Source organism: Podarcis tiliguerta, assembly GCF_965153285.1.
Source record: "Podarcis tiliguerta genome assembly, chromosome: 8".
NCBI classification, from domain to species: Eukaryota; Metazoa; Chordata; class Lepidosauria; order Squamata; family Lacertidae; genus Podarcis; species Podarcis tiliguerta.
Genome location: NC_139541.1, coordinates 69,627,552 through 69,649,978, shown reverse-complemented (window position 1 = coordinate 69,649,978; position 22,427 = coordinate 69,627,552). Strand labels below are relative to the sequence as shown.

General features: G+C 48.3%; 1 protein-coding gene across 4 annotated transcripts; it reads right to left on the bottom strand.

The window, feature by feature from the left end:
• Window positions 1–1,066: 1,066 nt before the first annotated feature.
• On the bottom strand, window positions 1,067–16,636 carry LOC310684068 (leucine-rich glioma-inactivated protein 1-like). 4 transcript variants are annotated; one of them, XM_083454519.1, is made up of 9 exons: window positions 15,847–16,636; window positions 14,134–14,205; window positions 11,765–11,836; window positions 10,566–10,637; window positions 9,821–9,892; window positions 8,243–8,412; window positions 6,249–6,413; window positions 4,272–4,846; window positions 1,067–2,824 (listed from the first exon to the last, which is right to left on the bottom strand). In XM_083454519.1, exons 1-9 carry the CDS (start codon window positions 16,038–16,040, stop codon window positions 2,519–2,521), a joined length of 1,698 nt encoding a protein of 565 aa, XP_083310645.1. In that variant the 5' UTR covers window positions 16,041–16,636; the 3' UTR covers window positions 1,067–2,518. The 4 variants fall into 4 exon arrangements, with proteins under 4 accessions (XP_083310645.1, XP_083310646.1, XP_083310648.1 ...); XM_083454520.1 differs by having other exon boundaries at window positions 4,272–4,780; window positions 15,847–16,625; XM_083454522.1 differs by lacking the exon at window positions 11,765–11,836 and having other exon boundaries at window positions 4,272–4,780; window positions 15,847–16,617.
• Between the last annotated feature and the right edge of the window lie 5,791 nt (window positions 16,637–22,427).

The window sequence follows — 22,427 nt, the reverse complement described above, 5'->3', positions numbered from 1 at the left end:
TGCAGATTTGTGAAGCTGGGAATTACGTAACCGAGATTACGATTTTCATCTTGGTCCACCTTGAGGTATCAACTGCTCCTTGAACTTTAATCATGATAATAAACGCAAGCGTCTGCTGGAAATGTCTTCCCCTTTCAGAATTGGTTCTAGCTTTGTACATCCTCCAGCCAACATGGCGACTTCCGGATGTTGCTGAACTGCAACTCCCATCAGCCCCAGGGAGCCTATCCATAGCCAGGAATTATGTGAGTCGTAGTCCGCAGCATGGGGAGGGCCAAAGGTTTCTCATGCCTGCTGTATCCATTTAGCCACTGCCAGTAGCTAGGGATCATGATTGGACAGTGTTTTTGTGCTCACGTCCTGCTGGAAACCAATGCATTTTGCTGGCCACTTTGGGAACACAATATTGGGATTAGGTGGGCCTTTGGCCTGGTCCTGCAGGGCTCTCATGTTCTTGAACTTGCAGGAAGTTTCCTGGAAAATGCAACAGTGGCAACACAGCAGTGCACTCTCTTCAGAGTAACTTCTCCCTTGCTCCCCCCATGGAGTCTAGGTAAAGGGTAAAGGTAAAGGGACACCTGACCATTAGGTCCAGTCATGACCGACTCTGGGGTTGTGGTGCTCATCTCGCTTTATTGGCCGAGGGAGCCGACGTACAGCTTCCGGGTCATGTGGCCAGCATGACTAAGTCGTTTCTGGCAAACCAGAGCAGCACACAGAAAAGCCGTTTACCTTCCCGCCAGAGCGGTACCTATTTATCTGCTTGCACTTTGACGTGCTTTCGATCTGCTAGGTTGGCAGGAGCAGGGACCGAGCAACGGGAGCTCACCCCATCGTGGGGATTCGAACCGCCGACCTTCTGATCAGCAAGTCCTAGGCTCTGTGGTTTAACCCACAGCGCCATCCACGTCCCTGACCCCATGGTGTCTAGCATGCAACAAACCTGGCAGCACAGTACGGTTGTGCCTGGGCACCCCCCCCCCTTGATATGATTATTGGCACAACCCACCTGTTGTTGCAGTTGGGAAGAAGGCACACAGCAATCAATACTACTCATGAGCCCACGAACAATATACTATTTTTATTATTATTTACATTGGTCGCATGTTGTGGGACCCCCACGTCATGAATGGGAGACAGAAGAAGAAGGCGGTCTGCCTCTGTCGGAGAAACAGCCTCTGCCCAGGTGATGCCAGCTCAATATCCTCGTGATTCCAGTAAGAGCATGTACTCCTTGCAGCCCAGTGCTGCCCACTACTGGAAGAAGGTTGATGGATTTGAACAACATGCTGGTTATTTACAGGTAAAAGGATAAATGCTGTACTTAAGATGCATGGCAGATCTCCCTGGAGCCTTTCTCAGTTCTGTAGTCTCCTTTGCTCACCCATCCTATCAGTGAGTCCAGCCTACCCTGTGCCCCCTTGGTTTTCTCCCCCTGACCCACATCAAAAGGAGCAGGGGTACCTCATGTGCTTGAAAGCTAAGCTTGTGCTTTAGTTGTGCTTTAAGAAACACTGTGTCGTGCCTAAAAATATTCAAAAAACCATAAGACTGAAAATGGTCATTAGAAACACATTTGTTGCAACCCAGCGGTCAATAATTGCAGGTGTCTCATTGAATGCCATTGACACTCGCTTCCATAGAACCATACATGGAATTCTGCAGTTTTGTCTCAATGGAAACCTAGAATGGGACTTTGCAGTGGCCGATTAAATGTCACGGATTTCAATGACATAGCGCAATCCTAGACCCAGGTGTAGGTCCCATTGAGTTCCACGGGTCATGCTCCCAGATAAGTGGGTATAGGGTTGCAGCTTACCTTTTGCTGGATTGCACAAATTTTATTTAGAAAACAACAACCATGCATTTGAAAAGGAGGGGAAATAATTTGTAGTAAAAACAACAAGCGAGCAGAGAAAATAAGCAAGGGGTAACGGTTTGCACTGAACCCTTTTTAAAAAAGACAATAAAAGTTGACTTGGGGAGGGAAAACACAAGCCTTCATCCACGTTAGTGAGGAGGAACGGTATTTAAATGGAGAGCATCCATGCTTTAAGCGGGGGGGAAACGACCCGGAACAACATTCGGATTGATTTTAAGCAAGGTTGGCCTCTCCAAATCTGCACGCCCCCATCTGTGAAGATGCTCAGTTTAGCCCCACTGCAAAGCATTGTGGGCTTTTGGTCCTGCAATCTCCAACATCCTTTGTTCTAGGGGTTGTTTTTTGTTTAAAGCATTCTGTGGACCGTTCCTGTTGCCATTACTTTCACGTGCTAGTGAATTGTGGCTGTTCAGTTTGCCTGCCTTCCACCCACTGGCTAGCTGTTACCCAGTCCTCTCCACCCTTCTCTGCCGCTGGAGAATTGCACCCTCAGCAGCGTCTTGCTTCCCATCCTGCCTTCCTAGTAGTTGCCTCTGGCACTCCACTTCCTCCAGGGGCTGGCTCCTCTCCTGCCCTTCCTCTCCCCATGGTGGCTGCCTCTTCTCCTTGACACCCCCAACCCCACCACCGCCAGGCTCAGGCACTCTGATCGTTGATGACATGCCGGTAGATATGCGTTTGGCCCTTGAAGCTGGAGGCGATGAGGAAGTCCTGGTTGTCGATGCTGAGGTGGGCGAAGGAGCGCGGGGCCTGGGTGCTCAGCTCCTGGAAGTGCTGGAAGAGCCCTGTGACAGGATCATAGAGGTACACTTTGCTGAAGGAGTAGTCGTTGCCTAGGAAGGCGTAGCGGTAACCGGCGATGCTCAGCGGCTGGAAGACCATGGAGCCGCGGGAAGGCATCTGCTGGACATCTCGGAACATGGAGCCGTCCCAGTGCATCACCTGCGGGTGGCAGAGAGCAACGTGAGCTCAGGTGCCCTTGGAAAGATGGAGACTCCAGTAAAGTGCAACACAGGGTTGGATATGCTCGAACTCGGCCCAGAATACCTTAAGGAGCATCTCCACCCCCATTGTTCAACTGAACTGAGGTCCAGTTCCAAGGGCCTTCTGGCGGTTCACTCCCTGCAAGAAGTGAGGTTACAGGGAACCAGGCAGAGAGCCTTCTCAGTAGTGGCCCCCACCCTGTGGAACGCCCTCCCATCAGATGTCAAGGAAATAAACAACTATCTGACTTTTAGAAGACATCTGAAGGCAGCCCTGTTTAGGGAAGCTTTTAATGTTTGATGTTTTATTCTATTTTTAATATTTTGTTGGGAGCTGCGCAGAGTGGCTGGGGAAACCCAGCCAGATTAGTGGAGTATAAATAAAACAACAACATTAATGATATAATATTATCATATCCTACTTCTAATTGAGCCAAGAACTGGGTGATTGATGTACTTAAAAAGACCTGTGACCAGGACAGGATAACAAATTCATTCATTTCTTACCAGTCACTAGAATTTGAGCAGTCCCACGTAGGGAACTGATGGGTTTGGGGCTGATAAGCTATGGTTTATTGGGTCAAGGGTAGGCCTTGTGCCAGGGTAGCTCCTTATTCCCTCACATAAACAGCCACTCTTTGTCCTTTTCTGTATAAAGCACAACAGGTGCTTGAAGATGCTGCCATATCATAGTCTCCATTCTAAACACACTCAGTTTCTTCAACACAGGACCATCTTCACTGCCCTCCTCTGAACCGCAACCAATTTGTCTGCTACTTTCTTAATGTGCAGCACCCAGAAATGGGCACTTTACACCAGATGAGGTCTGGTTAATGTGGAATAAGTGGCATTTCTTTGCCGTGGCTTGGAAACTGTGGTTCTACTAATGTAGCCTAATGTGTCTGAAAGCAGACTTCAGGAGCACTCCATATCTACTTCTCTGCTCAGGGCTTCCTTTACCTCTAGGCTGCCAGGTTCAACACCCACCACACCTCAACATTCAGAAACAGGCGGTGCTGTAAATGAGAGTGTACCAAGGGCAGTTTCAACACCTTTTCACGGAGCATAAGCACATTCCCCCACTGCAGGGTTGAAGAAACCCTGGCCCTCTAGACCAGTGTTACCCAAACTTGGGTCTCCAGCTGTTTTAGGACCACAATTCCCATCCTCCCTGACCATGGGCCCCGTTAGCTAGGGATGATGGGAGTTGTAGTCCAACAACAGCTTGGGAGATCCAAGGTTGGGAAACCCTACTCTAGGCATTGTTCAACTACAACCGCCATTGCCCACGCTTGCTGGGGCTGATGGGAACTGTAGCTGTAGCAACATCTGGAAGGCCAAAGATTCCCCACACCTGTCCTACTGAGAAGCAAATTGGGACTTGGTGACGATTCCGCCAGCCTCACCTTGGAGTCACCAAGGAATCGCGTCAGGCAAACGTAGACATCCTCCTTGACTTTGAAGTGCTTGACGGCATAGACATCGTCCATGTCGGGGATGTCCGTGCGGCGGACAAACTGCTGCTTATTCCACTGGTAGACGACGGGGCGCTGAGAGCTGCTGGCCAAGATGAGGTGGGGTTTGCCAGCAATCTCCAGGAACTCGGCATCTGTGTCGCGATACCAGGGGTGCAGAGACTGATGCGAGTAGAAGCCATGCCCGTTCCAGCGATAGAGGGTAGTGGAGCCGGCCTTGGAGCTGTCGGCCATGATGAAATACCAGTCTCCCTCCACGCGGAAGACCTCGATGTCATTGGGCTTGCGGATGCGGGAGCCGTCGATGGCCTGCATGTGTACAAAGCCCCCCGCCGCCGCTTCGTGCCGCTTGTAGATGTGCGAGCCTCCAAACAGCTGAGCCACTACCACAAAGAGGTGGCCGTCGATCACCAGGGGTTTGCAGACCACCGTGGACGAGCCTAGGAAGTGGAGACGGTGTGGAGAGAACGAATGGTGACCTGCTCCTTTGCGTGATGTTAGAGAGGCTACAGTTGAAAGAAACAGCAGCTATGGAGAAGGCCCAGTGGAACACAGACAAAATGGCGGATGGGTGGGCAACTGTTCAGTGTCATACTACAGAGACATGGCTTCCATAAGAAGGAAAACATGAATGATCTTTAGGGCTGGACGATATCTGGTTTTCAACATCGCAATATATTGCCAGCTAAACATCATGATATATCTATCATCTATCTATATCTATCTATCATCTATCTATCTATCACCTATCTATCTATCTATCTATCTATCTATCTATCATCTATCTATCTATCATCTATCTAGCTCTATCTATCTATCACCTATCTATCTATCTATCTATCTATCTATCTATCTATCTATCTATCATCTATCTATCATCTATCTATCTATCTATCTATCTATCTATCTATCTATCTATCATCTCTATCTATCTATCATCTATCATCTATCTATCTATCTATCATCTATCTATCTATATCTATCTATCTATCTATCTATCTATCTATCTATCTATCTATCGTCTATCATCTATCTATCTATCTATCTATCTATCTATCTATCTATCATCTATCTATATCTATCTATCTATCATCTATCTATCTGTCTATCACGATGTCTGCAATAAGGATGGAGCTATGTAAAGGCATTGGGCTGGCTTCACGGTTTCCCCCCGCATTGCGATTTTTGCATGGTGCGCAAACACAAACATCACAATTCGCGATATATTGCCAGGTCAAAAATTATGATGCATATATCACAATACGGACCTCAAACTGGTTGATATATTGATATAACGCCCAGCCCTAATGATCTTATCGGTTTCTTAGAGGATAAAAACACAAGTGAACCATAGAACACAAGTAGGGAACGTACATTCCCCCAGAGGTTGCTGGGCTGCAACTCCCACAATGTCTGGCCATTGGCCATGCAGGCAGGGGCTTATGGGAATTGGAGTCCAACAGTGTCTGGGTGTGTGTGTAGGGGTTCGCCATCCCTGGCCTCACACCTCAAACCCCAGCCAGCCTATTTAACACTAGCAGCTACATTAGAGGAGGTCCTTCCCTCGCTGCACCTGGGACACAATGAGCCTTCCTACAAACATTAACTCTCAAGCTTTCTCCCACACTCATGTATTGTTGCTGACCTTGTCCATTAATAAGGATCATAGAAAACCGCTTTTACTTTCTGACCATCTAGCCCAGTATTGTCTGCAATGATTGACAGCAGCTCTCCAGGGATTCAGGCAAGGGAACCTTCCCAGTCCTACCTGGAGGTGCTGGGGATTGAACCAGGGACCTCTGGCATGTCAAGCCAACACCCTACCACTGGGCTAAAGCTCTTCTGCCTCCCAGGATGTAAGACAGGGTCTCTAATAGAGTCAGGAGAGGAAGTGGGTGCATAGCTCACCGTTAATGCTGGCATAGGTGCGGAATTTCCCGGCCACATGGTCCCACTCCAAGAAACTGCAGCGGCCAGTGAAGGGCTGGGCAATGACCAAGTTCTGTTCCTTGTTGTTCATGAAGGTTTCCACCGAGAGCGACTGCTCAGGTAGCGTGTCGAAGAGAACAAGGTCTGCAGGAAAGAGGGTGGAGGTTAGAACTTGAGCAGGAAAGGACCTCCTCCGCTTCTATTTGCTTCAACTGTCCTAAGTGGGGAAAACTCAGTTGGCTGAAACACTATTAATCAATAAGGGCATGATCCCCAGGCTTGCCTTAAACACCCACCCACCCACATCACAGACTCTTTTTATTTATTTACAGTACTGCTTTTAAACCCTCAGGCACACATTTCTTTATCTGCCTCTCAGAACTCTCCCAAATCAACTTCTAAAGACATCTAGAGTCATGGCCACCACATCTCATGGTGGCAAATCCCACCAGGTGACAAAAGTCTTTCCTTTGGTCTGCCCTGCACTGATGCCCCATAAATTCAATTGGACAATCCCAACTTCTTATGCGGGGTTTCTCAAACATGGGTCTCCAGCTGTTTTTGGACTACAACTCCCATCATCCCAAGCTAACAGGACCAGTGGCCAGGAATGATGGGAACTGTAATCCAAAAACAGCTGTTCTAGTGATCTGAAAGGAGAAAAGCTTCTCTTCTCTCCTCTTTCCCCCTACACCATGCATAATCCTGATCATGTTTGTCACCCATGACAGCCATGAAGAACCTAAGAACCATAAAAGTACTCATCCTAGATCAGACCAAAAGGCTTATCTCAGGGGTGAGAAACCTGTGACTCTCCAGATGATCCTGGACTACAAATCCCATCATCCCTAACCACTGGCCATCCTGGCTGGGCTGACAGGAGTTGGAGTCCACTAGCATCATGAGGTTCAAACCCCTCAAGTGTTCAAGTCCAGTATCCCAAACCAGATGCCATTACGAATCCCACAAGCAGGGAAGCTGAAGGCAAGGCTGAAACCAAACAACAACAACAACAACAACAATAACATTAATACCCCACCTATTTGACTGGGTGGCTTCCAGCAAAATATAAAATATAAAGTAAAAATAAAATAATAAATAATATAATGTCAAACATTAAAAACTTCCTGATACAGGGCTGCCTTCAGGTGTCTTCTAAAAGATGTGTAGTCCTTCATCTCCTTGACGTCTGATGGGCGGGCAACCTGACTCCTCAATCAGCACACACCTGCTATATGTGAAAACCATTGGTGCCAACTCCCTGGGGCCCTGGGTGCCCGAGCACCCATAAAATTCCCCATGAAGGTGCCAGGCACCCACAAATTTCAGTGCCAGGGCCATGCACGATCAATGGCCCCGGGTACCCACGGTCGTGGAGCCAAGCTGGCACTCCTGGTGAAAACAATGACAGGAGAGTGGCAGAAGAAAACAGACTGGAGGGGCTGGAATAAGAGGACAGGGAATCCCAAAAGAACTGTAGCAGTTGGGGGTTCTTGTTTATTTTGCATGTTTATATACTGCTTTGCATCAGACAAGACCCAAAAGTGGTTTACAAAATCAGTGGCAGAGCAAGCTGATTGGGCACCTGGGGTGGTGCACGTGCCCTGTGCCCAGGGGCGGGGCCAGCCGGGGCAGGACACTCCGGAGTCTGCCTGCCTCCTCCCACTCAGCTGCCCTATAGCTGAGGAGAAGGCGGCGAGCGAACCGTTTGGGGCAGTGTGGAGCCTGTGGGCGCCCGAACCACCGCGTCACTCCCAGGAGAGGTGCATGGCTCCGGTACGCTGCAGGCCCTGTGGTGAGTGCCGTCCAGCATTTTGTCACCCCCCTCAGTGGTGACACCTTGGCTGGCCCGCCCCCACCGCGCCCCCTTCCTCCACCTCTGTACAAAATGTATTGGGCCGTCCTTGAGTGAAGGTGGTGGTGGGGACCCTCTTCCGGGTGGGGGAAGCGCAGGCGAGAAAGTGACGACATACCTGTGGTGATGCAGTTGAAGCCTGCAGGGCGGAGGTCGCTGATTTTGGTGCGGTTCAGCTCCGGCGGCGACCGGCACTCCATGGGCTCCACCTGGGCGTTGGTCTCGCCCAGCCACTCCACCAGCCATTTGAGTTTGCAGTCGCAGTGGAAAGCATTTCCCCGCAAGTCCCTGCCGGGAGAGAAGCCAGTTTGGGACCAGCACTAGGCTGCGGACAGCCAAAATGTGGACCTAGGCCCAGCCAGTGTTATCATTGTTAGATTAGATTCCTGCATTGCTGGGGGTTGGACTAGATGACCCTCAGGGTCCCTTCCAATTCTACAATTCTATGGAGTTTCAGTTCAAAAGCTTCTGAAGGGCACCATGTTGGCTATCCCTGCCCTCTTCCCTTGTCCCACCCCAGCCTTGTTCCCTCCCCTCTTACACAAAAAAAGTCAACTTTTGCATCCTTTTGTAATTAGGTTAGGATGGTGAACATAGCTTGGGGTGGCACTGTTTTGAAAACTGTCGCTGCTTCAGCAACTGTGCCCACAATTAGTCGAGCAAATTAATCTCCACCCACGCAGAGCTTGTGACATTCGTTCCTCCCCTTTGGCTTTCCTTTGCAAGAGACTCCAGTGTGCTTTTGACTGCACTCCTTGCCAGCAGCGGAGAGATAACTGAATCCCTATGGGCACTTAGAATCCAAGAATTGTAGAGTTAGAAGGGATTTCACCCCCTGCAATGCAGGAATCTCCACTGAAACATCCATGGCAGATGGCCATTCAACTTCTGCTTAAAAACCTCCAAGGAAGGAGACTCCACAACCTCCTGGGGAAGACCGTCCCACTGTCAAACAGCTTGTACTATCAGAAAGTTCTTCCTAATGTTTAGCCATAATTTCCTTTCTTGTAATTGGAAGCCACTGTTCCGAGTGCCACCTCCAGAGCAGGAGAAAACAAGCTTGTTCCATCTTCCATATGACAGCCCTTGATGTATTCGAAGAAGCCTATCGTATTTCCTCTTATCCAGACTAAACATACCCAGCTCCTTCAACCATTCCTCATAAGGCTTGGTTTCCAGACTCTTGATCTTCTTGGTCACCCTCCTCTGCCTACATTCCAGCTTGTCAATATCCTTTTTAAATTGTGGTGCCCAGAACTGGACACAGTACTCCAGGTATGGCAGAATATGACTTCCCTATAGTTCTGATGATGAAGCCTAAAATAGCATTAGGGGTTTTGTTTTTTGCTGCTGCATCACACTGTCGACTCATGTTAAGCTGTTAGACAACGTTAGCTATTTCAAGAGCATTCCTTCTGACTTGTTTGTGAGGAGGTTAGATGAACTTGTGCCAAAGCAAATATCGTCCTGTGCTTTCTCATGCATTCCCCCCTCACTTTTATTATGGCAAGACGTCTGATCTTTTGAGGGAAGGGGGTTAATAGCGCAAGACCACGCAACGAACTCTAATGGTGGCCACCTGAATTTGCCAGGAAGCGACTGAATCCCACCCAAAATTAGTGACTGCCAGGAAGTGCCCCACATCCTCCATGTACTCCACACCCACAACCCTTGCCCCCCTTAGCCCCACACTCACACTGAAGTCAAAGCATCCAAGCCCTGGAACAGGTTCCTTGGTAAGGTCTGCAAGTTATTGTTAGCCAAATTCCTGTGGGCAAGAAGAAGAAGAGGAGTTTGGATTTGATATCCCGCTTTATCACTACCCTAAAGAGTTTCAAAGCGGCTAACAATCTCCTTTCCCTTCCTCCCCCACAACAAACATTCTGTGAGGTGAGTGAGGCTGAGAGACTTCAGAGAAGTGTGACTAGCCCAAGGTCACCCAGCAGCTGCATGTGGAGGAGCAGAGATGTGAACCCGGTTCACCAGATTACAAGGCCACCCCTCTTAACCACTACACCACACTGGCAGGGAAAGCACTTAGAAGGAAGGCAACGTACACATCCTCAGTTTGCGGGGCTGGGAAGGCGAACATTGCAGTGGAAGTGAAGGAAACACAGTTTAAATAAAGGGGATATGTATTAGGAACCAACAGGGTCTGCAAAAGACGTTTTGCTACTGGTCAGGAATGATGGGAGTTGGATTTGGGAGTGTTGGGAGCAGTGAGGGATGATGAGAACGGTCCGGGAATGCTGGAAGCTGGAATCCAACATCATATGGAACTCTGGTGTTTGGGGAAAATGCAAGGAAGTGTAAGGTGGAGAGAAGGAGAGGACAAGTATGGAGATGTGGGGCGGCTGGATGCCATGTTGGGAAGTGAGATTGTTTGGGTCTGTGTTAAGGGCTAGACTGGAATTAGGGAGTGGGTCAAAAAAATCACTCACAGGTAGAGGAGGTTCTTGAGACCTCGGAAGGCGTTCTTAGAGATTGCTTCAAGCCTGTTTTGCTCAATGAACCTACAAGTGGAAAGAACAATTAAGTCACAAATCGGGAAGACAGTGATGGAGGGACAACTAAAGGGGAAACAAGGTAGCCAGCCTCAGAGTTTAATGGTGATATTCATGGCTTCAAGGGATGGAGCAGGGATGCGGGGCAAAAGGGGTTAGAAGCTTGAAATGGCGAGACTTATCTATTAAAGCTATATGTGTTGGATCCAGGCACAGTGGCTCATACCTTCCTATCTCACCTCTCTCACACTCTGAATTCCTCTCTTGCTTTTGGATTAGTGGCAAACCATAGTTTAGTGGCCTGAACCAGACCAATCCATGGTTAGTGTAAGCCACAGTTTTCCTACAAACCACAGTTTTGGACCAGGTTTGCATTCCTGTTTTGTTGAATTCGTGGTTTGCCCAGACCACAGGTTGCCCAGTTCAGATGTAACAGCAAACTGTGGGTTGCTGCTACACCAGAAGGAAACCAGAGAGTGTGAGGAGGAGTGTGGAAGGTGTAGCGAATGTATGAGCACAGAGGCTCATTTACATGATTCTTGGTACCGCATCTGGTTTGGTGCCACATCTGAACTAGCCGAAAGAGGTTGCAAACCTATCTTTCACCATTCTTCTTCTTCTTCTTATTTATTATTATATTAAGTTTCTATACCACCCTTAATCCAAAGATCACAGGGCATTTTACAATATAAAAACACATAAATACATACCATAACAACAAACAAAACCAATATCCCACACCCCAGTTTAAAAGGCCATATAGATTGTTTAATTAGCCTATTATTATTTATGTAAATGTGCATAATTTCTATTAATTTATTAAATCAGACCATTATGCACATTTAAAACAGCATGTTTTCCTTTCAAAAAATTCACCGATGGGGTCTATGTAAGTGTACTTAAACTTAAGCGAAGATTAAGTAAAAAAATGAAAGCCTAGGAGATTAGTCAACTAGGGAGATCTTTAATAGGTTGCCTGTCCTCTTTCAATATGGATTCACCTCAAAAAGTGACTCAACCTTGCCCCAAATATCCATCCCAACCCCTTACCCTCCTGGGTCATTTATGCCTCACCCCACCCCCAACGCGCATGGCTGCCCCCAACCCTCCCCTGACGCCCCCCCTTGCACACTCACAAGTACTCCAGGTGTATGAGTCCCACAAAGGCGTCGTCCCCGATCAGTTCCAGGGAGTTGTAAGTGATCAAGCTAGGGGTTGGGGGATTGGGGGAAGAAGCAGGCAGGTCAGACACTGGGACATACGACAGGGACGGTAACCAAGTGTGGGATGGATGACAGGGAGCAGGGCTTGCATTCCAAATCGCTGCATCTTGCATCAAGGTGCCCTCTAGGTTTGGGAGGGCATGGTAACAAGGCTTACCGTCCAAAAGAGTTAAAGCACACTCACAATCTGGTGTTCCTATGGTGGGCGAAAGAGGACTCAGTGGGGAGCTATCTCACTAGTACCGAGACCTTGGTCTACCCGCAGCTGGAAGGTCAACAGGAAGGAAAGGGCCCTGCCAATCACCCCTTAGCTGTAATGGAGAGATCTAGTGGGGTGCCCAGAGTATTATGCCAGAGCATCCTGCACCAGCCCCCCCTTGCTCTTGTCATTAGCTAGAGCTCAGCACATGGGCATAGCCAGGATTTTTGTTGGGGGGGGGGCAGAACCAACGTGATTGGACAGTTAAGTATTTCTATTGTTTTACTTGATTGAGGGGGGGAGCTGCCCCTCCTGCGCCCCCTGGCTATGCCCATGGCTAGGCAGGGTTTGGCCCCCAAATCTGTTCTTCAACCCAAGGGATCAAGGTTGGACTATGTGACAGAATGACAGAGAAAACAGTGACTTGGAGCATGCACAGAATATGCATTTCTTTGTAGAACATGTGTGGGCCATTTCTATCCACACACCTGCAGTTAGGGGACTTCCAGATCAAAGGTTATGGATTCATACGGGTACCTCTCTCTCTCTCTCTCTCTCTCTCTCTCTCTCTCTCTCTCTCTCTCTCTCATTTAGCACTGCCATCATGCCAATGAGAAGCTTCCTCCATGCTGCACCAGCGCAGATTGGAATGAAGGCCTCTACTCACGATTTCCATCCCACTTGGCTCTGCTTGCGGTGCGTGAGATTCTCTCACCCACCCCTTAAGCAGCAGTAGGGCACAAGCAAGTATCCGTGAAAATGTACAAATACAATTGCACAGATGTGAGAAATACATGCTCACGGGGGGGCACACACAGACACACCGGCCGACACCATCACATGTGCCGCAAAATCAAGTGTCGGCACTAACCCAGATCCCATGAAATGTTACAAGTTCCCTCCTGAAATCCACACTCACAGGAGCATCTGCAAACAGTCACTGATAAGGCAGATCAATTTCAGGGCTGCTATTGTTGATTAATGGTTCACGTTTAAGCCAATTAACTGATGGATGAGTTGATGAAATCTGCATTAATTTGCAGAAAGATAACCTTTGTTCCGAAGAGAAGCATTTTTTAAGTCAATGCACAAATTTGTTGCAACAGACATTGTTTTTGGAGAGGCATTCTGCCTGATGTCTCTTACACTGGAGGAAATGCCTCTTTTGCGATGCTACTTGTATAAAAATAAAAATGTGTATAACAAATTCCCTGAGCACCTTTTACTCCCTTCCAATGACCTTTCTAACTGATAAATTGACTAAACCAGCCTTCCAAACCTGTTGTCCTCCAGATGTTGTTGGACTCTAACTCCCATCAGCCCCCAAGCACCATGGCCAATGGTCACGGATGATGGGAGTTGGAGTCCAATACATTTGCAGGCCACCAGGTTGGGCTAGAGAAGACAGCTAGGTGGATATATTCACATACTGCCGGGGAACTTTTGTCCCACCAGATGTGGTTCAACTATGGGCGACTATGGGGTTGCAGTGCTCATCTTGCTTTCAGGCCGAGGGAGCTGGCGTATGTCCACAGACAGCTTTCTGGGTCATGTGGCCAGCATAACTAAGCCACTTCTGGTTCAACTGAACACTGTGGTGGTAACCAGAGAGCATTTGCCTTCCCGCTGCAGCAGTACCTATTTATCTACTTGCACTGGTATGCTTTTGAACTGCTAGGTTGGCAGGAGCTGGGACAGAGCAATGGGAGCTCACTCCATCGTGGGGATTCAAACCACCGACCTTCCGATCGGCAAGTCCAAGAGGCTCAATGGTTTAGACCACAGTGCCAACTCCCATCAGACACAGCAAGCATGGTCAGGGATGGTGGCAGCTGTAGCTCAGTCACATCTGGAGGGCCAAAGGTTCCCCACACCTGCTCTGTGCATATCCAAAAGCAAGAGGCAGCGAAAGAGTACAAATTGACCTAAGAAGATTCACCATCACTGGGCGACACACAGGCTGAAAGGGAGATTTATGGGAACAGCTTCTCATGTGGCTCACACGCATGGAGAAAACAAAAGGCATGCCAGGCATTGTCTATCCACACACACCACTCACAACCGAGGTGTCAGGAATCCTTACAGCAGCTGGAGAGATGGCACCTGTTGAAAGCTGCCAGCTAAGATCTCGGTGAATCCTGAGCGAATTAGAGACCTGCAGAGAGAGGAAGGAGCGAGAGGGGGAGGAAAGAGAAAGGAAGGGGGGGTGGAAAGTGGATGATGTGAGGAAAGATGTCAGCTGCAGGCAGCCTGGCAGCACCAGCAAGCCCCATGAAGGATGGCACAGTCAGCCCCAAACTGAGCCTGCCCAGACTTGAAGGAGCTCAAACCCCGAAGCATCCTGACCACAGAACTCCAAAAACCCCCCCAACCTTTCAAAGCCCAAACGTTGTTGTCTTCGCACCACCACCCATAAAAAACCCCTTCATTGCTGCACAGAGAGAGCTGAGCTGAAATACGCCTCTATTTTTTTCATGCAGCAGCTAGAGTGGTTGTGTGTTTCTGTGGAATGTCTCTAAGCTTTCCTGGAGTACACATTGCTTTTCAACCTATGGTTCCTCTACTCACTTCCAAGGGTCTCCAGGGAGCTGCATGCCTGCATCTCTGCAACAGCAGAGCAATCCCTGAGAGATCTGCAGATGTTTTCACCTGCAAGTTATCTCTCCAGTCTATGGGGGGGGGGAGCACTTGAGGCACACCTAGGATAGACACTTGTCCTGACCCTTGGGTGCCACTGCTGGAGGTAACAGCTGGGCAGTGTAGCAGCCACTAGAGGTGTTGCTCTAGGCAACAGGCAAGGGATCTAAGGCCCCGAGGGCACATTCTTGGGTTCGTGGATCCAGTACAATTTGGGAAGGAGATGATTCTTCTCCCCCGCACGGTTCAAAGCGCTGGGTCCCCGAAACCTTCCAGATTCCCCACAGCTAACCACCAAGGATCCACCATCACTGCACCACACAGCCATGTGGGGAGGGGAGAAGCAGGGCATCCACCTTTACGTGCTGCCAAAAATCATTTCGCAATTAGAAATGAATAAATATGCTAAACGATGCCAAGCAGGAAAACCGACATCCAGCCAGAACTATTGGCGGGGAGGGAAATGGAGGGGGGTGGGAGAGCACACCCCAAGGGCTGGTTGCTGATTCTCACAGGCAATATCCCTCCCCACGGTGGCGGCCCCATGTCCAGGGTTCTGATGTGGGGAGGGGAGGGCAGTTAAAAAACAGCCATTCACCTTTCTTTTTGGGAGGGTCCCTCACCCATCCTTAAGGGGCTGTTTTTCGAAGGCTGGTGGGGCAGGAGAGCAGGGTGAAATTGAGAGGGTGGGGAGTCAAGGGGGTCTGTAGATAGCACCCCCTCTTCTAAATTATTGAAGTCCTGACCCCAAACTTTTAGGAGATGAACCCCCTAGCCCAGCCCCTCCTCAATGAACCGGAGCCACCCCGAATCAAGTGTAAACCTAAGCAAATTATCTATCATCTATCTATCTATCTATCTATCTATCTATCTATATCATCTATCATCTATCATCTATCATCTATCTATCTATCTATCATCTATCATCTATCATCTATCATCTATATCTAGCTAGCTAGCTATCCATCTATCTATCTCCTTTATAACCCCCTGCTGCCCACCTTCTCCAAGCAAGGGGTCCTGGAGAATATGCATGTATTCGGCCTGCGTGTAAGGGAAAGGGAAGCGGGGTTCCTGCGTGGAGTGGGGGGCGACATTCCCCGAGCCCCTCCACCGCCTCCAATCCCCGCACCCGCACCCCGGAGAGAAGCTTGCTTACAGGGAGAAGAGGTTCTGGGGCAGGTCTCGTGGGATCTCCTTGACCCTCTCGCAGATGGCCGTGTCCTTGAAGCAGGTGCAGCCCCCCGGGCACTTGCGCTTGGGGTACTTTCGGCCGCCGCTGCCCGGCCCAGCCAGGAGCAGCAGCAGCAGCAGCGGGGCGCCGGCGCCGCCGAGCCCCAGGCGCCAGCCCATCCTCCAGCCTCGCAGGGGCCCCAGGCGAGCAGCCCGGCCGGCGGGGCGCCTTCCCGGCGGCGGAGGCTCTGCTTTCCCCGCTCGCGCAAAGCGACCGGTCGCGTCCGCGTGGGCCCTAATCCCGAGGCGGCAGCGCCTTGCTCCGCGCTCCCGCAGTCATGGTCTCGCCGGCCTCCGCGGTGGCGTGCGAGGCGCCCTCTCCGCAGCCTGCGCCTGGATCCGGCAATGGGTCCCTTTTTGACTCCCTTTCGGCGGCGCAGAGGCTCCCGGGTTACCGCCGCCTGCGGACCTTGCAATCCGCTTTGCCTGCTTCTGCTGCTCTGATTGCTGTGATCGCTAAAGATCTAAGTGTATGTATATTCAGATAGATCAATCGACTTCTCCACCTAGGAGGGAAGCGAAATAGAATCAGCTAATCGATATGGGGCTGATAGGAAAGATCTAACCCCAAACAGCCATTCCTCTAAAGTGCATGCAGCCGTTGCACCCGTTTCCCTCTCCGCTCCTTCCTCCCTTTCTCTCTGCTCCGCTCTTGTCTCCGCAGATACATCACCGCCGCGTGTACACACGCGCGCGCACACACACAAACCAGAGAGAGAGCGAGAGAAAGCTGCCAACCAATAGGAATGCAAGCTCCCGGCTGGCACAGCTACCAACCTACAGTGGGGAGGCAAATGAGATTGGAGGGAAAGGAGGAGATGGGGAATCATTATTGTCACCCAGCACATCAAAACTCTGGAATTTGCTTCCGCAAGAGGTAGTGATGGCCGCTAGCTCAAAAGGGGATTGGACTAATTCATGGCGGATAATGGCTAGCACAAGCCATCGCGACTGCGTGTCATCTCCACTTCCCGCAGGCATATGACTGGCAACTGTCAGAATAGGATGATGGAGAAGCTGGGCCTTGGGCCTGATCCAAGCAGGGCCCTTCTAACGCTCTTCTGCAATGAGCAAGAGGGCCCCCAATTCAGGGTTGGCCCAAGTTGTTTTGCCCTCTGAAGCAAAGGACAACATAGGGGCCTCTCTTGTGTTGAGAAGTTGACTAGCCTGGCTGCTGAATCTTCAGCACTGGTGTCAGGATAGCGTCCTCCACACAGCACCTGAAGACAGCAGCTCAGTGCAGGGCAAGCCATGTAGCATATACAGTGGAGGATGGTCCTAGAGCTTAAGATGAACAAGCAGGGAACTGCTGTTGCTCCCCAATATTTGCCACCTGAGGGCATTCTCCTCACTTTGCCTAATGGTAGGGCTGGCCCTCTGAATACATATTACCACCTAAAACAGGAGAGAGAGAGCATTAAGTCCCCAGAGTGTAATATTATCTAACTGCACAGCTGGTGTTGCCTTCACAAAAATCATATGGGTGACACTGATCTTCCTGTGTGTGAGATTAGATCTCAGAACAAGAGTTCCATGGTCATTCTATTAATCACATGTCTGTATCTCACAGTCCCTACCGGAAGGGCAGATTAACACACACACACACACACACACGGCTAGCAGCTGACCTTATCCCACCAAACTAATGGAGATTTGAACCCAGGTCTCCCCACGCAGCCATGGCATTAGCATGCTCTCCAGGCAGCTGCCTGGGACCCATAAAAACTCACCTCTTCCCACTCTACAAAAGGTGGCTGAGTCTACCATGTACCTTGGAGTGATGCTACAACAAGGGCATTATGGGAAATTAAATGAAGGTTCCACGACCCAGATCCCTGATGCTCCTGCTTCCACCTGGATAATCTATAGGGGACCAGCTGGCATATGAATAGCCCCAGCTAATGGTACTTTATCGAGGGTCTCCTCCAATCTGCCCTGTTCTCAGGTCAAGTCCAACACTCCATGGTTTAAAAAAGAAGAAGAAGCTAGATATAGTCTTTAACAATTCTGAAAGCAATCAAAGTATTTGGAAGGATAGCTGACCATCTAGATCAGGCATAGGCAAACTCGGCCCTCCAGATGTTTTGGGACTACAATTCCCATCATCCCTGACCACTGGTCCTGTTAGCTAGGGATCATGGGAGTTGTAGTCCGAAAACATCTGGAGGGCTGAGTTTGCCTATGCCTGATCTAGAGTCTGCTTAACTTTTTTGAATGAGCAGAGAGTCCACCACCTTTCAAGTCAAAGACCTGGTACCACCAGGAAGTTATTTATAATGTTTGGCAGAAATGTTCTAGTGTGTTCTAGGTAGGGATGGGTGTGAATATATCAATTTTGGATTCTCTCTCCCCCCCCCCCCAGTCTTCAGGTCACCACATTTCTGCGTCAGTTTGCATTTTGAAAATCCTCATGATAATTTCTCAGTATTTTAGTGCAGTATTTCATTTTTGAAAGCAGTTTGTGTGTGTTCTATTTTCTTAGGAGCCAACTCCTAGGGGCCAAGGTCCCTTTGCCCCCCCCAATAAAATATTTGAGCCCCCGCTCCAAGTTGATGGGCACTGCCATTCAAATGATGGGTATTCACAGCATCTTGTGATTCATTATTTGGGATGGGGTAACCTGGGCTCCCCAATATTTTATTCAAGTTGGCACCCCTGTCTATTTTCACGATTATATACAGTTTTATGCACCTTTCTCCTATTGTATGCATTTTTCTATACAAAGAAGTGCAAATATTAAACAATGGCTGTGTTTGGGTTTGCATTTTGTTTTGGAAAGTGCAAATTAGGTAGGTTTGCACTAAAATTCAAACTGAACCAAATTCCATCCTTCGTTCTTAGTGATTCAAATAGGGGTAGCAGTAGGACAGATTTCACAGTTAATGTATACAGAAATGGTGCATATATGGAAAAACAGTTAAAACAACACAAAACAATATGTATGCATGTATGTACTGTATGTATGTATGTAAGTAATTAAGTAAGTATGTATGTATATTTAAAACAACAACACATACATATATAAATTAAATTCAAATATTTGTATCCAATGCTACTCAAGATACATACATTGAAATTATTGGATATGACTAACTTAGGACCATTCATTTCACTGAGTAGAACTCAAGTTGGATACAACCCTAAACTGAATTTGGGACTTCCACTGAACTATGCTCACTTCATGAACTAATGCCAACTAATGGAAGAAGCATCTTGGGAGTTATTGGAACCCTGGTGGAATAGAGAAAATTAGCAGGGTATTGTTATAGCTGAATATAGACTCTACTGAAATATCCAAGTGCATTGAGGGTGGTTTAGCTCTATATGTCAAAGAGGGCATAGGGTTCGATGATCTAGAAAATATATGAGGAATAAACACCTTTGCTTTGGCAGTTAGCTCAGCTGGTTAGTGGTGTTGATAATGCAAAGGTCATAGGATTCTTCTTCTTCGTAGCCAAGCAAGATTGTCTTCCATAAACACGGTTTTAACGATGAGTCCGTAAGTGACTGTGGAGGTCAATTCTGGATCCACATGTCCTTCCACAGTGGGGACATAGGTTTCCAGGCAGGAGTTGATTATGATGTGGATTTGCCAAGCATGCCTTCCTCTTAGCACGTTTCTCCCTTGCGTCCTGAGTTCGAGTGTCTTCAAAGCCCATGGCACCTTTGGTAAAGGCTGTTCTCCAACTGGAGCGCTCACAGGCAAGTGTTTCTCAATCGTTGGTGTTTAGACTACATTGATCGTACTGTTCTATAATCACAGTGGGAACTACAGAATCACAGGAAAGGGAAAGAAACTATGCAAAACACAGAATCGTCACTTCTTCTTTTTTTTAACCCCTGTCTGATCAGCCCAACCTCTTCAGGCTTCTGAAATTTTGCCAGGCATGAGGACTAGAAACCTGCACTCTTCTCAAGATTGAGCCAAAGCTAGTGTCACCCCTTCACTTCCCAGTGCATTTTCCCATCACATTCATTACAGCAAAAAGGCCAATATTTGGAGAAGAAGCAGCTTTGTTGTGCAAGACTTCCCAAGCAACTGTTATTGCATAACGTGAATTAGCTGGTATCTGATTGAATCCAACCCGAAAACAGTGACAGTCTGGAAGCCCCCTGGTGATTTTTCCTGGTGCAGGGAGGCCCTCTGCTGGTGCTGCTTTCTCATTGAGGAAGATCTTTGTGTCAGTTCCGCAGAACAGAACTCACGGCAAGATCTGTGAATAGCCATCATCCTGGAAGCAGCACACAAGTCTAGGTTCTCTTGTAGCTTCCAGCCATTGGAAAGGACCACAGCTCAGGGTGAAGCACATGTTTTGGGGGTTTGATCCTTAGCATCTCCAGGCAGATGACCCTCAGAGTCCATTCCAACTCTACAGTTCTATGATTCTCTCTGTTGTTCGCCAGCGTGAAACAATACTGGGATTGACAAATAGACTGACCTGATCTAAGACAACTTCCTATTTTAATATGGCTAGCTCAATTTTAAAAAAAATCAAGTGTGTGCTCCAGAATCCTTTGTTATGATTAGGGATGGAGGGGAAGTTTGATTTAGTTTGTATTTAGAAATGCACTTACTAAATTCACATTTTCTGAAACAATGTGCGAACAAAAACCTAGCCATCCTTCAAAATTCTCTGAATTTTGCAACACAGTTATTCAACAAATTAATGTGTGCTAAAATGCATATGCTGGGGTGAAGTCTGCATAAAATTGTACTGAAAAACTGTGCATGTTAGGCAGATATGCATGCAAACGTGCATACATTAGGGGGAAATGCACTAAAACACAGATTTGTTTTTGTTTTACATTGCAAACTGATGTGGAAATGTGGAGAACTGAACGGAAGGTTTGGAAGATGAGAAACTGAAGGGCCTGAATTTGAGATTCACCCATACCCTATGCAGAAGACCCTTGTGAGGTCAGTTAGTCTGAGCGATTGTGATTGGTCAGAAGTGGCTCATTGGGTGGGGTGAAGTTACTATGCTGTGAAGTTACTATGCTAGCTTCCCAACAGGTGGGCCACTGTTGCTCCCAGGGAGGGGATGGGTGGCAGGGAAGCCAGCATGGTGCAAACACATCAATCTGCCAGCAACAGCAATCCATCTGTGGATAAACTAGTTTAGCAGCTCCAGCCCACCCTGCCCCATCCGACAAGCCACTTCTGATCCGATTTATCCTCAGGGCTATTTGGGGAGTTCAACCCCACTCTCTCCAGTTGGAGTCTGGCAGCCTAGCCACTACAGTATGGCTTTCATTGAGAAAGTTTTGGACATGGACATGTTTCTCTCCCTGTGTTTGAAACTGTTTATTTACAAACTTAGGAAAGAAATGTGGTTAGCAAGGAGTCCTGAAGCAAAATCACTGCAGACCTCGGCATACAAGAAACATCCTGGATGCTCAACTCGATTTGTGTGGTTTCCCCCATCCTTTTAGTGTGTTTTCTGTGCTCTTGCAAGTCCTCGGGCCCCTTCTAAAATGCAGGGAGCTTGTAGGCAATGGTGACATCAGGGTAAAATTATGGGTCCACTCAGCAGAATGAGCGAGGGGATTCTTAAACTCAGCCATGCTGGCTTGTCACAGTTTGAGAAGTAAGCAGAGCCATCTGCATTGCCAACTCAAGAGGTGGCTCTGTATAGAGACATGAAGTCCAACATTTAAGGAAACTCCTTTTTAAGTCTTGAGGGCCACGTTCTCTTCTGGGCAACTTTCTGGAGGCCACATGTCAGCAGTGGGTGGGCAAACACAGGCAGAGGAATGAATGTAAATATTACTTTTGTACAGCAGGCTAGTTCCTATGCACACTCCCTCCTTGTCCTCCAGCAAGCAAGCAAGCAAGCAAGAAGCATTACTGAGAGCTCAGGGACACATTCCAGCCAGGCAAAAGCACTCAGGGACAGGGTGAAGGAAGGCCAGTGAGGGTTGTGGCCCCAGGAGAGGGGGTATGACTGGGGCAAGGATGTACCCTGGAGAAAGGCCTGAGGTCCAGATAGAGAGGCATGGAGGGCCACATCTGGGCCCCTGCACCTGGAGCTCTCCATCCCTCCTTATTTTATTTTTAAATAACTTTTTTATTCAAAATTAAAACAAAACATATTATCCAGAAACATATCATCCTTATTTTCCCCCCATTTTTCCTCCCCTCCGGCTTCCCTCAGTTCCAGTCTTTGATTTCTCTAAAAATGCTGTTTTCTGCATGTTACACAGTTGTATAGATCCTCAAAGTATTTAGCTGCTTATTGTCAATAAAAAGTTTGCGAATGTTTATTCAAAACCAGCCAAGGAGTCCAGTTCACTTTGTTGTGTCTTCAAATACTTTGTAAAGGGTTACCATTCATCTTTAAAGTCAGTTATCCTTGTCCCGTAGCTTGTATGCCAGTTTTGCCAGTTCTGCATAGTCCATCAATTTTTCTTGCCATGATCCTTTGGTTGGAGGTTCTTCAGTCTTCCATCCTTGTGCTTTTAAAACTCTCGCGGCCATTGTCGCATACATGAAGATGTTTTTCAGCT

Bases quoted from the DNA above. Each gene is read 5' to 3' on its own strand.
- LOC310684068 (XM_083454519.1), bottom strand. From the start codon at position 16,040: ATGGGCTGGCGCCTGGGGCTCGGCGGCGCCGGCGCCCCGCTGCTGCTG. The intron at 10,638-11,764 runs GTGAGTGTGCAA...TTCCACTTGTAG, and splicing joins CTCATACACCTGGAGTACTT to GTTCATTGAGCAAAACAGGC. The intron at 9,893-10,565 runs GTGAGTGATTTT...TCTTGCCCACAG, and splicing joins CTCAAGAACCTCCTCTACCT to GAATTTGGCTAACAATAACT.